Below are 13,885 nucleotides of genomic sequence, written 5' to 3'. Positions count from 1 at the left end.
GCACATGTGGGGGTACTCAGACCCTGAAACGCGGTCCCGAAACTACCGGACCCCATTAATTAACTGATTGAGGTCTGGACTGTAGGTCCTTTCCCACCCAAGTCCCGAAAGAAGGCAACAGCCCACCGATTCCGGATAACGGCCACCGCTCAGGCCAAGAGATCCAAAGGGTCAGCACCTGCAGGCAAACGGGGTCTCCCAACATATAACGCCAGGGAGCGGACTCCCATTGCTGAAGCACGGGCTGTCCACAGCTACAGAAGGTGCAGGAGAAAGGCGGACACCACCAACCCATTTGGGGGACCAGAAGCAGCCGGCTGCGGGCAGTGCCCACCATCTTTTTGGTTTACTAGAGACTCTCGTGTATCTGTCAGATTGAGTACCACTGTGCCCTCGGGCCACGCACCACCCTGCCCCGCCGAGCACTGACAGCGCATCGCATCAAACGGGTCCCGGGGTCACCACCCCTGCCCACGGAGGGGTTAACACCAAAAGGTGCACCAACATCTCCCCCGGGGTGCCTAGTCAACAGCAGCGGTGGTGCCTACATTCACCACAACCCGTGGGTGGCGTCACAAACTTTAATCTAAAACCCCCTTCAAAGCACCAGCCCCTTGCAGAGCGAAGTGACCCCCAGTCTGGAGGCGCTCAAGCCACCGACACACACGAGCCTGGATCCGAGCGGCTCGGCAGGAGCCGAGCGCGGGGCGGTACACATCGACTCTTCTGGCGTCATGAACAGGATTGAACCAGTCCACTTACCGGTGGAAGTGCGCCTTGAAGTCAGTGGTGATCCGTTGCGAAATTTGCAAAATCCTCCATCTTGCCGCCATCTTGTGGAGCAAAAATTCTCGCCTAAGCCGTCTTCCCCGTAGAAAGGGCGCGAAAGTGAAGCCCCGCCCCCTGGGAACAGAGAGGGCCGGAAAGTGCGAGACTGAAAAGGAAGCCGTGCAGAAGGTGTGCCACGAAAAGACCAATGGGGGGGCGGGTGAAGATCCCGTCCCATGTGACCGAAGGGATAAAGGGCAGGGACTCCAGGACTCTGCCACCCGTCTGGTTCCTGGACACTAACCGCGCAACATGTTTGACCCGTCCGGCAAGCCCGCACCCGGAACAGCGGTGTGGGTAGAAGCCCGGACGACCCAGATGTGCCTCTGTCTGCAGGCCCAAGTGCGTTTCCTAATGGAATGATGGGTGGCCGAGATGGGGGAAGTGGCTGCGGCCGTGCGGATACGCGAGGTGGAAGCAGTTTTGGAGGAGCGGGTAAGCGACCCACGCCCCTATGTCCCCAAGGGACCGGCCGCTGCGGCTGAGGGACCCGGTCTGCCCCCGCTCACCCTGCTGCTTCCCCTGCAGCCCGTACCGGTTGCTGCTGCTCGTCCGCCCGGTCTGCTGCCCCCGACACCGGCAGCGGAGTCCATCCCATCCGCCTGTGAGGACTTGCCTGTAGACACAGCCAGCGGACTGCCTTTCTTTCAGCCTGCACCGGAAGATCCCCCGGGAGGTGCCCGTTCCCGAAGTGAACCCGGCCATTGGGGGAGTGGAAGTTGCCTCGAGGAAGGCCCAGCAGATGAGGCCAGTTGCCCCCAAGTCCCAGGCCTCGGCTAAGGCGTCGCAGGGTTACCGCTGCAAAGCAGCACAACAGGCCACGACACTGCGGGGTTCCCAAGTCTCGAAGGTGCCGGTCGTAGCCGGCACGGGGGAGCTCCGGCAGGGCCCAGCCCTTGCGCAAAGGGAGCAGACAGACGCTCCGTACTGGGAGTGGCGGCCGAGCCAGCTGGGCCTGGAAATAGCAGCCCGTGAACGGCAGAAGGCAGAGCTGCTGGCTCGCACCATCTGGGAAAAGGAAAACCTGAGAAGTGCCACCTATTGGGTGCGGGGCCAGACCTATGAAGGCCAAGTCTGCCGCTTTGACCCCCAGCGTGGATGGGGGTTCATCTTTGAGCCGGGCCTGGAGGCTAAAATTTTCATATCCCGTCGGGACGTCAACTTCCACCTCCCGATGGGCCACCCGGACTGTGACCTGTTACCCGGTAACCTAGTGACCTACATCTTTCACTGCGGGGAGAGGGGCTGGTTTGCCCTTGGTGTAAAGAGGAGGAGAGCCACCATGTCCAGAGTCGTCCCCAGTCCCCTCCCCTACCGTACAGCACCGAGGTCATGGGTGAAGAGGAGTTCGAGGAATGTTAAGAGGGTAGCGGTTCCTGGCTACCATGTTCCAGTCCCCGTTGGGACTCTGCAGTTTTACCCCGTTTATACATAGACAAGGCCGAGAAGTTGCAGGCCACCCAATAACTGTTGGGCCTTGTAAATAGCCCTTTGGACCACCCTTTCGTTCTGCAGTTTCCGGAGAGGCTGGTTGGAGGAAGGGCCTGCGGCACAGTAGGCTGAGGTCCCGTCACCAGTGCAACCGGTGATAACCCTCCGGGGCTATGGGTACCCTGGACGTGGGGCCTCTGAGAGACTGCCGGGTATGGAAATTTGTACCCGGCCCGTTGTGGGCAATACCCGTACCTGGGCCTGTTTCCTGGACTGGGGAAAAGGGGTGCTGACCTGTTTTTAGAGGCAGCATCAAGGTGCAGGTTTGCTTGGGTGGGAAAGTGGAAGGACCCGGTCTCGTTTCCCGTTAATAAAAATGTTTTAAAGTTTGTAACATTAAAGTACAGTGCCTCCCGTAAGGGAAGATTTTTTGAGAACCACGTAAATGTAAATATGTTATTATACTTGTATATGTTTTTCCCGTTTATCTTTTGCAGTTAAAGCAAAAAAATAAACCGGTGGTGGTCGGGCAATCCGCGGATGGTCTGCGTTCAACCAAGGGGGAGTGTGACGCCCTGGACTAGCCAGGTAGTCACAGGCCCTTGCGCAACACCCATCCCCTAATAAGGTGACACCAGCCAACCCACAAAACCCTATCACCTCCCTCAGGATTTGATGTTCACACCAGGGGGGCGGAACCAGGCGGTTGGCCATGCCCACCGAGGAGTTCACAGGTTCTGAGGCAGGAAAAACAAGAGGAGTGTTGAAAGGAAAGGAGTGGAGAGCAGACGTGAGGAGGAGAGGAGTTAAGTTAAGGAGTAAATCTGTCAGTGTCCTGGGTAGGAGCCCGGGCACTGTGGCTAGGAGGCAGACGGTGGTGGCCATCGGCAGGAGTCGGAAAGACATCCCAGTGGAACCGTAGGTAACCGGGACAGGGTAGTAGCCCACCAGTACCAAACCGGGGAACCGACTGGAAACCAGAGCACACGTGGGGGTACTAAGACCCTGAAACGCGGTCCTGAAACTACCGAACCCCGTTAATTAACTGATTGAGGTCTGGACTCTAGGTCCTTTCCCACCCAAGTCCCGAAAGAAGGCAACAGCCCACCGATTCCGGATAATGGCCACCGCTCAGGCCATTCCAAAGGGCCAGCGCCTGCGGGCAAACGGGCTCTCCCGACATATAACGCCGGGGAGCGGACTCCCGTTGCTGAAGCACGAGCTGTCCACAGCTACAGAAGGTGCAGGAGAAAGGTGGACACCACCAACCCGTCTGGGGGACCACAAGCAGCCGGCTGCGGGCAACGACCACCATCTTTTTGGTTTACTAGAGACTCCCGTGTATCTGTCAGATTGAGTACCACTGTGCCCTCGGGCCACGCACCGCCCTGCCCCGCCGAGCACTGACATCGCATCGCATCAAACGGGTCCCGGGGCCACCACCCCTGCCCACGGAGGGGTTAACACCAAAAGCTGCACCAACATCTCCCCCGGGGTGCCTAGTCAACAGCAGCGGTGGTGCCTACATTCACCACAGCCCGTGAGTGTGTCGCGGGCGGGGAGGAGGGTGTCAGCACACCGCGCTCACCCCTTCTGCTCGGGTCCGGCAGCTGCTCATTGGTGGCTCGAGCTGTGGGCCGGATCCCGGGGTTTCTGGAGCGACACTCCTCGCCCGTGAGTGAAAGGGGGGTTTTGTGGTTGGGTGTGGGGATTGTTATAGTTCGTGACGCCACCCACGGTTGTGGTGATTTCACCACCACTGCTCAATATGGGGATCCCGGGGATGGTGATGCGGAGCAGCCAGTTGTTGTGTTGCCCCTCCGTGGGTAGGGGTTGGTGATCCCGGGGCCCGGTGATGGAGAAGTAGGTGCGGGGCCTGATGGGCGCAGGGATGCGGGGGCAGCGCTGTGCCTTGTGGCACTGTGGTACTCACTCAGCCTGAGACACGGACACAGTTTGTACGGTAAACCAAACGGCTGGTAGGACGGTCCCACAGACGGCTGCACCTGCACTCCCGGTAGGTGACGGTGATGTCCCTCTTCCTTGCACCTTTGTTTGACTTGTGGTAGCGGTGGATTCCCTCCGGTTACCCGCTCCCCGACTGCAATCTGGGCCGGAGGAGCTCTACACTTTGCCCGCAGGCGCTGGCCCTGAGAAACTGGTGCCGTGGCGGTGGCGGTGTCTCTCCAATACGGGTTGGGCTGTTGCCTTCAATCGGGACTTGGTTGTTGGGGGATCTGCGTCCCCGTCACTGACGGATTCGGCAAATTTGGCGACTCCTAGCCTTGCCGGGGTCCGAGAGGCCCCTGCCCTGGTGCTGACTGTCCTTCGGAACACTGCTCCAGACCACCGGGCACACAGCCAACGGGGTCCTTTCAGGAACTTCCAAACGGTCCCCCTCCAGACAGTCACCGCCGTCGCTGACCTTGCTGATCTGGCCCTACACAAAGCTGGACCCTTCAGGCTTCTTTCTTTACTGCCACTTCACTTGCTTTCCTCCTTTTTCCACTTTTCTACTTTCACTTTCACTGTCTTAACTCCTCTGCTTAGCTCCTCACTCCTGCTCCTCCCTGAGCTGTCTGCACTCAAGCCCTGCCCGGGCTAATCTGCCTGGTGTTCCCGCCTCCAGAGTTGTGAGCTCCTCGGTGGGCGGAGCCAACCGCCTGGCCCACCCCCTGGTGTGCATCATCAAACTCCTGGAGGAAGGCAACAAGGATTTGTAGTTTAGCTGTGATGTGCCTACCTGGAGTGTGGGGTGTGGTGGTGTTGTGACCCGTGTCCCCTGGCTTGCCCAGGGCGACACATTCCCCCTTAGCAAAATGCAGACCGTCCGCGGGCTGCCGTCCTACACCGGTTTTATTTTTCTGTAAAAAGGGGATAACAAGGTTAAGAAAACATGAATAACATTTTTAATCAAAACTCTTCCCAAGACGGGAGGCACATTTACTTAAACGTTGCAACGGTTTACGGTCACGGTTTCCGCTCTCTCCCACCCAAGCAACCTGGCCCTGATGCTGCCCCTAAAGCCCAGGCAGCACCCCTTGACCCACAGTCCAGCACAAGTTACCCGAGCGGGATCTGTCCTTCCCCTCCAGAGGGTAGCGACCGGTTCCTTTGGTGGCTGGGCCCTAGCCTGCTCTGCTCAGGGCCCTCCCTCCAACCTGCCTCTCCGGAGACGGTATAGCGGAAACGGTAACGGTAACCAACATATTTACAAGCCACTTAACGTTTGTGGTGCCCTGCAAGTTCACGGGCTTGTCCATGGATAGTTCCCATGCAAATAAACTTTAAACGGTCCCCACGGGGACAACGGTGCCGGCTCCTGCCGGTTCAATCACAAGGCAAATCAGATGAAAAACTCGGTAATTTTCATTTTCCTTATCATTCTTCAAAACTTTTAAACAAACAACAACTCAGTGGTGGTCCCAACGGGGACGGTGCACCGGGCATCCGCTGCCCTACTCCGGTCCTCCAGGCTCCAGGGCTCCTTCCAAGGGAGGGGGCGCGGCGCTTGCGAGGGCCTCTGGGCTGCCCTTCAATCTAGCGTCCAGCGCAAACCACCCTCGCTCCCCAAAGAACCGAGTGTACTGGACAATATCACCCGGCATCAGATTACGGCCAGGATGCTCCTCGGGCAGGTGGGCATTCACATCCCGCCGGGCTACAAAAACTTCGGCCTCCAGGCCCGGCTCGTAGATGAACCCGTAGCCCCGGCGGACATCAAACCGCCTCACCTGCCCCACGTACAACGGTCCTCTGGCACGGGGGGTTGCCCGCCGGAGGTGCTCCTTCCTCGGATCGCTCTGGCCACCAGTTCGGCCTTTTTCTGCTCCCTCTCGGCGATCTCCAGGCCCAGCGGTACCGGCTCCCTATCCCAGTATGGCGCTGCCGCCAGCGCCGGCGCACGGGTCGGGCCCCGCGGGACATCCAAAACGTTACCCACTGTCAGGAAGGTGGGCGGCGTATCCCGCGGTGTCATGGCCTTGGGCGCTGCCTTGCAGCAACAACCCGGCGCCACCTCAGCCGAGGTGTGGGGGATGGGCATAGGGGCTTTCCGCTGCCGGGCCTTGGGCTCGGAACGGGTCATCGGCTCCGGCTCGGGGAGTTTTTCAAGGGATGCCTCCGGTTCTACTTTCGGCGTCTTCCACGGTAACACCTCCGGTGTGCCGCGGGCTCCAGTTACAGGTCGGCCCGCCTGGGCGGGGACGCTGGGTACTGCTACCGGTTGCGGTGGCAGCAGGCCTAGTGGCGGGGTCACGGCCTCCGGGATGGGTGGCGAGGGAGGCAACAGGGGGAGAGGGCTTGGACCGGGCCCCACAGCCGCGATGACCGGCCCTTCAAGGGCATCGGGACGTGGGTCACTCACCCTCCCTTTCTCCGCCTCCTCCTCGCGTCTCCACACGGTGGCTACAACGTCCACCATGTCGGCCTCCGACTCCTCCATGAGGAGCTGCATCCTGACCTGCAGCCTTTGATAGAGCTGCGCGGTTCGGATCTCCACCCACGCCGCGGTTCCAGGCGCGGGGGCTACGGTGTCGCGGGACGGCATCCACATGATGGCTTCTCTGTTTGCTTCCAGGAACGGTATGCTTGCAAGGTCCTGGCGTCCCTGCTTTTATATTCGCGACTACATGCCGCCAGCCGCCATCGCGTCCCCCTTAGCTCTTTTCGGCCCCTCCTCTCTCGGGGAGGGGTTTTGGCCTTCGCGCCTCTACTGCTCGAGAAGACGCTCGAGCGGGAACTTTTCGCGCCAAAGATGGCGGCTTCTGAAATTTTCCTGCCGGATACCTCCGGCGGTAACAAGGCGCACCTCTACCTGACGGCAGAGCGGTAAGATCCTGTTCGTGACGCCAAGTTGTCGCGGGCGGGGAGGAGGGTGTCAGCACACCGCGCTCACCCCTTCTGCTCGGGTCCGGCAGCTGCTCAGTGGTGGCTCGAGCTGTGGGCCGGATCCCGGGGTTTCTCGAGCGACACTCCTCGCCCGTGAGTGAAAGGGGGGTTTTGTGGTTGGGTGTGGGGATTGTTATAGTTCGTGACGCCACCCACGGTTGTGGTGATTTCACCACCACTGCTTAATATGGGGATCCCGGGGATGGTGATGCGGAGCAGCCAGTTGTTGTGTTGCCCCTCCGTGGGTAGGGGTTGGTGATCCCGGGGCCCGGTGATGGAGAAGTAGGTGCGGGGCCTGATGGGCGCAGGGACGCGGGGGCAGCGCTGTGCCTTGCGGCACTGTGGTACTCACTCAGCCTGAGACACGGACACAGTTTGTACGGTAAACCAAACGGCTGGTAGGACGGTCCCACAGACGGCTGCACCTGCACTCCCGGTAGGTGACGGTGATGTCCCTCTTCCTTGCACCTTTGTTTGACTTGTGGTAGCGGTGGATTCCCTCCGGTTACCCGCTCCCCGACTGCAATCTGGGCCGGAGGAGCTCTACACTTTGCCCGCAGGCGCTGGCCCTGAGAAACTGGTGCCGTGGCGGTGGCGGTGTCTCTCCAATACGGGTTGGGCTGTTGCCTTCAATCGGGACTTGGTTGTTGGGGGATCTGCGTCCCCGTCACTGACGGATTCGGCAAATTTGGCGACTCCTAGCCTTGCCGGGGTCCGAGAGGCCCCTGCCCTGGTGCTGAATGTCCTTCGGAACACTGCTCCAGACCACCGGGCACACAGCCAACGGGGTCCTTCCAGGAACTTCCAAACGGTCCCCCTCCAGACAGTCACCGCCGTCGCTGACCTTGCTGATCTGGCCCTACACAAAGCTGGACCCTTCAGGCTTCTTTTTTTACTGCCACTTCACTTGCTTTCCTCCTTTTTCCACTTTTCTACTTTCACTTTCACTGTCTTAACTCCTCTGCTTAGCTCCTCACTCCTGCTCCTCCCTGAGCTGTCTGCACTCAAGCCCTGCCCGGGCTAATCTGCCTGGTGTTCCCGCCTCCAGAGTTGTGAGCTCCTCGGTGGGCGGAGCCAACCGCCTGGCCCACCCCCTGGTGTGCATCATCAAACTCCTGGAGGAAGGCAACAAGGATTTGTAGTTTAGCTGTGATGTGCCTACCTGGAGTGTGGGGTGTGGTGGTGTTGTGACCCGTGTCCCCTGGCTTGCCCAGGGCGACACAAGTGCCGTCACGAACTTTAATTTAAAACCCCCTTCAAAGCGCCAGCCCCTTGCAGAGCGAAGTGACCCCCAGTCCGGAGGCACTCGAGCCACCGACACAGGAGAGCACGGATCCGAGCATCTCGGCAGGAGCCGAGCGCGGTGTGGTACAGCAACACCATTTGGTTAGGGACCCATAATCAAGAGGGAGGTGAATACTGCACGAGAGTGTAGATTGTGCAATACCCTGTGACGATCTGATAGGCCAGGGGCATCACACATCCCCTTCTTTATTGACACCGCCGGGGTCACGAAATGGGGCCTGGCCGCTGTGACATCCCAAACCCTACACTGACCCGGTGACGAGTAACCCCCAAGACCTCGTGGGCGCGTCACATTGACCAGCCCGTAGCGCATTGGAAACAGCAGTGAGGTCACCCGCAGACAATGATTGTGGACTCAGGCGTTTGGGTCACCTAGCCAGGTGATTGGATGACATGTACCTGAGCATGCTGGTAGTGGACAGGTGGGTAGTGGTCTGGCCCCTACCGAGCTTGGTATGGCACAGGTTGCAAATGACCATTTTCTTGTCTTCTGAACTTTCAAGCTCCAGACTGGGGATCACCTAACCCTTAGCCTGAAATGCTGTGGACAAACAACTGCAATAGGGTTTTATCCAATAATAAGGGGAAATGATAAGGTGACTCTGTTTCATTTTATATATCACCACTGTGATTTCATATTAACTGTGATACTGTAAAACATAATAGCTAAAAAAAATTCTTTAGAGCTTGATTGTACTGGTGACAACTCCGTGTTCAGGGGGTCCATGTAAACCGAAGCTGAAATGTTAATATGAAAGCACTGATGCCATTTGATTTCAGGAACACTGGTTGTTATTTGAGCACTGAACAATTTTTGTCCAGTGTTGATAAAATGCCCAGGAGGACGGTTTAGGCCATGATGTATGGTATTAACCATTAGCCTTGTGCTGTGCCTAACATTATAATGACTCTGCATTATGCTGAATATCCCCTGGGTACTATGTGTGGAGATATTTTATGCTGTTCCAGTGACTTTCGTGTTGCTTTTTGGTTTGTGTACAGGTATATTGCTGGTGATTTGATGACTTGGACATAGGGCCCTGATAAGCATTACATGATATGTGGTTTATTACGCTACCTATCCGGGATATCTAAGTCAGCATTCGTCATTTTATGTCCAGTGGACTGGAGATGAGTGTGGACACGCTTGTAATATAGCACTTTAATCACTTATGCACTTTATGAGTATGTGACGCCCTGGGCAAGCCAGGGGTCACAGGTCATGACACCACCGCACACCCCACATTCCCTGCAGGAACACCAAGGTCAGAACACAAAAATCCTCGTTGCCTTCCTCCATGGGCTGAAGTCCACACCAGGGGGTGGGCCAGGCGGTTGGCTCCACCCACCGAGGAGTTCACAGTCCTGGAGGCGGGAAAACCACTCAGATTAGGTTTGGAGGTTGAAGTGAGAGGGAAGTGGTAGAGGAGCAAGTGAGAGGAGTTGAAGTGAAGGAGAAAGTGACAGAAGTAGAGCCTGAAGTTGGTCCGGGTGTGTGCCCCGGACTGAGACAGCAAGGTTGGCAGACGGCGGTGACCGTCTGCAGGAGTGGCCTATTGGAGTCTACCGTAAGGACGGGTGGTGGCCCGGCGGTACCGGACCGGTACACAAAGATTGAAGGCAACCGTCCAACCATATTGGAGAGACACCGCCACCGCCAAGGCACCAGTTTCTCAGGGCCAGCGCCTGCGGGCGAAAGAGGGGCTCCTCCGGCTCATATCCAAGCTGGGGAGCAGGTTACCGGTGGGAATCCATCGCTACCAACAACCGTATTTAGGTGCAGGGAAGAGACAGTCACCGCTAACTTGCAGGGAACATCAACACCGCAGCCGTCCGAGGGACCCGTCCAACCAGCCGCTTGTTTACCGTGAACTGTGTCATCATCCTTGGGCTGAGTGAGTACCTCCGTGCCGTGCGGCACAGCGCTGCCCCTGCATCCCTGCATCCCTGCACCTCAACAGGCCCCATAACCCGCCTGTCAACCATCCTAACCCCCATCATCGGGCCCCGGGACCACCAACCCCCCTACCCACAGAGGGGAAGGAGGGCCAACATCTAGATGCTTTATACCACCACTCCCGGGATCCCCATACAGAGCAGCGGTGGTGTCCACACAATCACCACAACCGTGGTTGGCATCACGGACAATATCCCCCAAAAACCCAAATCCAAACCCCTTTCACTCACGGGCGAGGAGCGCCGCTCGAGTCCCCGGGATCCGGCCCATCGCTCGAGCCACCGAGCAGCAGTAGCAGCAGCCGCAGAGCAGCGGCAGGCCGGACCCGAGCAGTGGGAGAGCGCTGCGTCCCCTCCTCCGCCCGCGACAAGTATGTGTTGTTTTTTTTTATATATATAAAATAACATTATAAGTTATGTTTTATCATATATATTTTTCCTCTATTGCTGTTAAAATACATGTATGCAGCATCTAAAAGGCGCTGTGTGCATATAACCTTAGGAATAACAGAATCTCTGGTCATCACACCACTTCTGGCCGGGGTGTAGAGGATTAATGGGAGACAAAGAACCAATCTTCTCTTTGGTGTCCAACCCATCAGACATTTATGACATGTATAGTAATGCTAGCCATTAATAATCAAAAGGAAAATAATCAATTTTAAATATTTATTTTTTTGGGGGGCTCAATCTAAATTCCCTATCAATATGTCTTTGGAGTGTGGGAGGAAACCGGAGTGCCCGGAGGAAACCCACGCAAACACGGGGAGAACATACAAACTCCTTGCAGATGGTGTCCTTGGTGGGATTTGAGCCCAGGACCCCATTGCTGCAAGACTACAGTGCTAACCACTGAGCCACCGTGCTGCCCATAGATGGTGCTGGATGTGCCGCAGTTTCTTCAGGGCACTACATGTAGGGGTCTTCTGTCCCCGAGATGTCTATAGAGCCCTGCTGAAAGCAAGAAAAAATGCAGCTTTCTCTGACAGCGCGAGCAGCCCTGGATAATCCACGCCGGCAGGATGATATCATCCGGCGGAAGATAGAACCTGTGAGAAGAAATGAAAAACTAGTGTAAGTCATGGGACTCCATATTAGAGGATACCACTGTGGTGTCACTCTGGCAGGATAGTAGAGGAGCCTTCTCCATACAAAGGTACGGGATCATTGTCCATCATCATACATGTGACAATCCCACCACTGATCACATCTGCTCCACATGAATTCTCACTGACATCACACAACATGGCGCTTATGGTCACACTTACTTCGCCTTCTCTCCCCCTCTTTTACTGTCTCTGTTTCTTGCTGTTTTCTCAGTTTTAGAGCAGATCTTCTTCCCTTCTGAACTGGAGATTCTAATCAAAAAGTCATAGAAAATATTCATTAGAAATTCCTAAAAGATTAGCTTTGTATCTTCATAGAGTATGCGAACTGATTACTATGCACCTATCACTATTCTGTGTGCCGCCATCTGGTGTCTCCCCAAAGATCTGTGTCCGCTTATTAATATGACATTACTTGCAGCAGGTCACAGTGTTATTATATAATCAGTTACATAAACCTTCAGTGTAACTTTACAGAGGACTCGTCTCCAGGTCAAAAGTGTCCAGGATTCACCTTTATTTTCTTCCCGCTGCTCCCCAGAGTTTGCTGTTTTTTATTTATTACTATCCCCTTTTCAGTTCCAGAGATATGGGCCTTTATTATTTTGTGCTCATTTTTATTGTGTTTACCATAGGGGTGTGGCTCACAGTTTACTAATGCGGAAAAGCCTGAAGACACGCCCCCAAAGAATCCTGTGAGCCACACCCCCTTGGAGAGACCACAAAAATGTGCACTAAATATAAAGGCCCAATAACTCTGGAAAAGTATGGGGGATTTTATATATATATATATATATATATATATATATATATATATATATATATATATATAAAAACCTTAAAATTAGGGGGGCAACGGGAATAAAGTAAGTAATTTCCTGAGCCTTCATGTGCAGATTCACATTACACTTTTGGATTATAGGCTGACAACATCTGCAAGGAGTTTGTATGTTCTCCCCGTATAATCCGTGAGTTTCCTCCGGGTTCTCCAGTTTCCTACCACACTGCAAAGATATACTGATAGGGAATGTAGAATAGGAGCCCCAATGGGGACAGTGATGATCATGTCTGTAAAGCGCTGTGAAATTAATAGCGCTATATAAAAGAATAGATAAATAATAGGATGATCTATAAATCTGTACATACCTGAGACGGAGGGTGAGGATGCCGCAGTGTTTTTAACAGTGAAACACTGATTCTCACCATCAGATTTGGAAAGGGAAGATTCTTTCTGTCTGTTTGGTAGAAAAAAAAGCCAAGTAAGTTACATAAAAAACAATATAGAAGAACAAACACCTGTCTGTAAGACCAATTAAGACAATACGTAAGTGATACCCCAATCAGGACCCCATTCTACCAGAAATAATGGACTCTAACTAGTAATGTTGGCCTGTACAGAACTGGAAATGAATGGTTGGTCTCAATAATCAGCTGTTATCACATTGTTATCACAAGCCAGACCTACAGAGATCAGCAATCATGGGGCGGTGGATGCTGGATTTAGATTTGTGTTACTCTGTCTCTTGTAAATCACATAATAATAGTAATAATATTAATAATAATAATCTACGTACATGTCTGAGGGTTTTTCGCTGTTCTCTAGGGAACACCCTGGAGGTGACACAGGCTCTTCATTGGTCATCTTCTCAGTATTGGTTATGGAACCCCCTGGAGGTGACATAGGCTCTTCATTGGTCATCCTCTCAGTATTAGTTATAGAACCCCCTGGAGGTGACACAGGCTCTTCTTTGGTCATCCTCTCAGTGTTAGTTATGGAACCCCCTGGAGGTGACACAGGCTCTTCATTGGTCATCCTCTCAGTATTGGTTATGGAACCCCCTGGAGGTGGCATAGGCTCTTCATTGGTCATCCTCTCAGTATTGGTTATGGAACTCCCTGGAGGTGACACTGGCTCTTCATTGGTCATCCTCTCAGTATTGGTTATGGAACTCCCTGGAGGTGACACTGGCTCTTCATTGGTCATCCTCTCAGTATTGGTTATGGAACACCATGGAGGTGACACAGGGTCTTCATTGATCATCCTCTCAGTATTGGTTATGGAACCCACTGGAGGTGACACAGGCTCTTCATTAGTCATCCTCTCAGTATTGGTTATGGAACCCCCTGGAGGTGACACAGACTCTTCATTAGTCATCCTCTCAGTATTGGATATGGAACCCCCTGGAGGTGACACAGGCTCTTCATTGGTCATCCTCTCAGTATTGGTTATGGAACCCCCTGGAAGTGACACAGGCTCTTCATTGGCCATCCTCTCAGTATTGGTTATGGAACCCCCTGGAGGTGACACAGGCTCTTCTTTGGTCATCCTCTCAGTATTGGTTATGGAACCCCCTGGAGGTGACACAGGC

The 13,885-nt window shown here is 54.8% G+C and overlaps 1 protein-coding gene across 1 annotated transcript; it reads right to left on the bottom strand.

The window, feature by feature from the left end:
- Positions 1 to 11,101: 11,101 nt before the first annotated feature.
- LOC142295639 (uncharacterized) lies at positions 11,102 to 13,855 on the bottom strand. Its single transcript, XM_075338738.1, has 4 exons — positions 13,091 to 13,855; positions 12,663 to 12,751; positions 11,679 to 11,768; positions 11,102 to 11,459 (listed from the first exon to the last, which is right to left on the bottom strand). The coding sequence occupies exons 1-4, from the start codon at positions 13,840 to 13,842 to the stop codon at positions 11,320 to 11,322; spliced, it is 1,071 nt and encodes a 356-aa protein (XP_075194853.1). The 5' UTR covers positions 13,843 to 13,855; the 3' UTR covers positions 11,102 to 11,319.
- Positions 13,856 to 13,885: the final 30 nt, after the last annotated feature.

Source organism: Anomaloglossus baeobatrachus, chromosome 3 (genome assembly GCF_048569485.1).
Source record: "Anomaloglossus baeobatrachus isolate aAnoBae1 chromosome 3, aAnoBae1.hap1, whole genome shotgun sequence".
Lineage (NCBI taxonomy): Eukaryota > Metazoa > Chordata > Amphibia > Anura > Aromobatidae > Anomaloglossus > Anomaloglossus baeobatrachus.
This window is presented reverse-complemented; position numbering and strand designations above follow the sequence as displayed.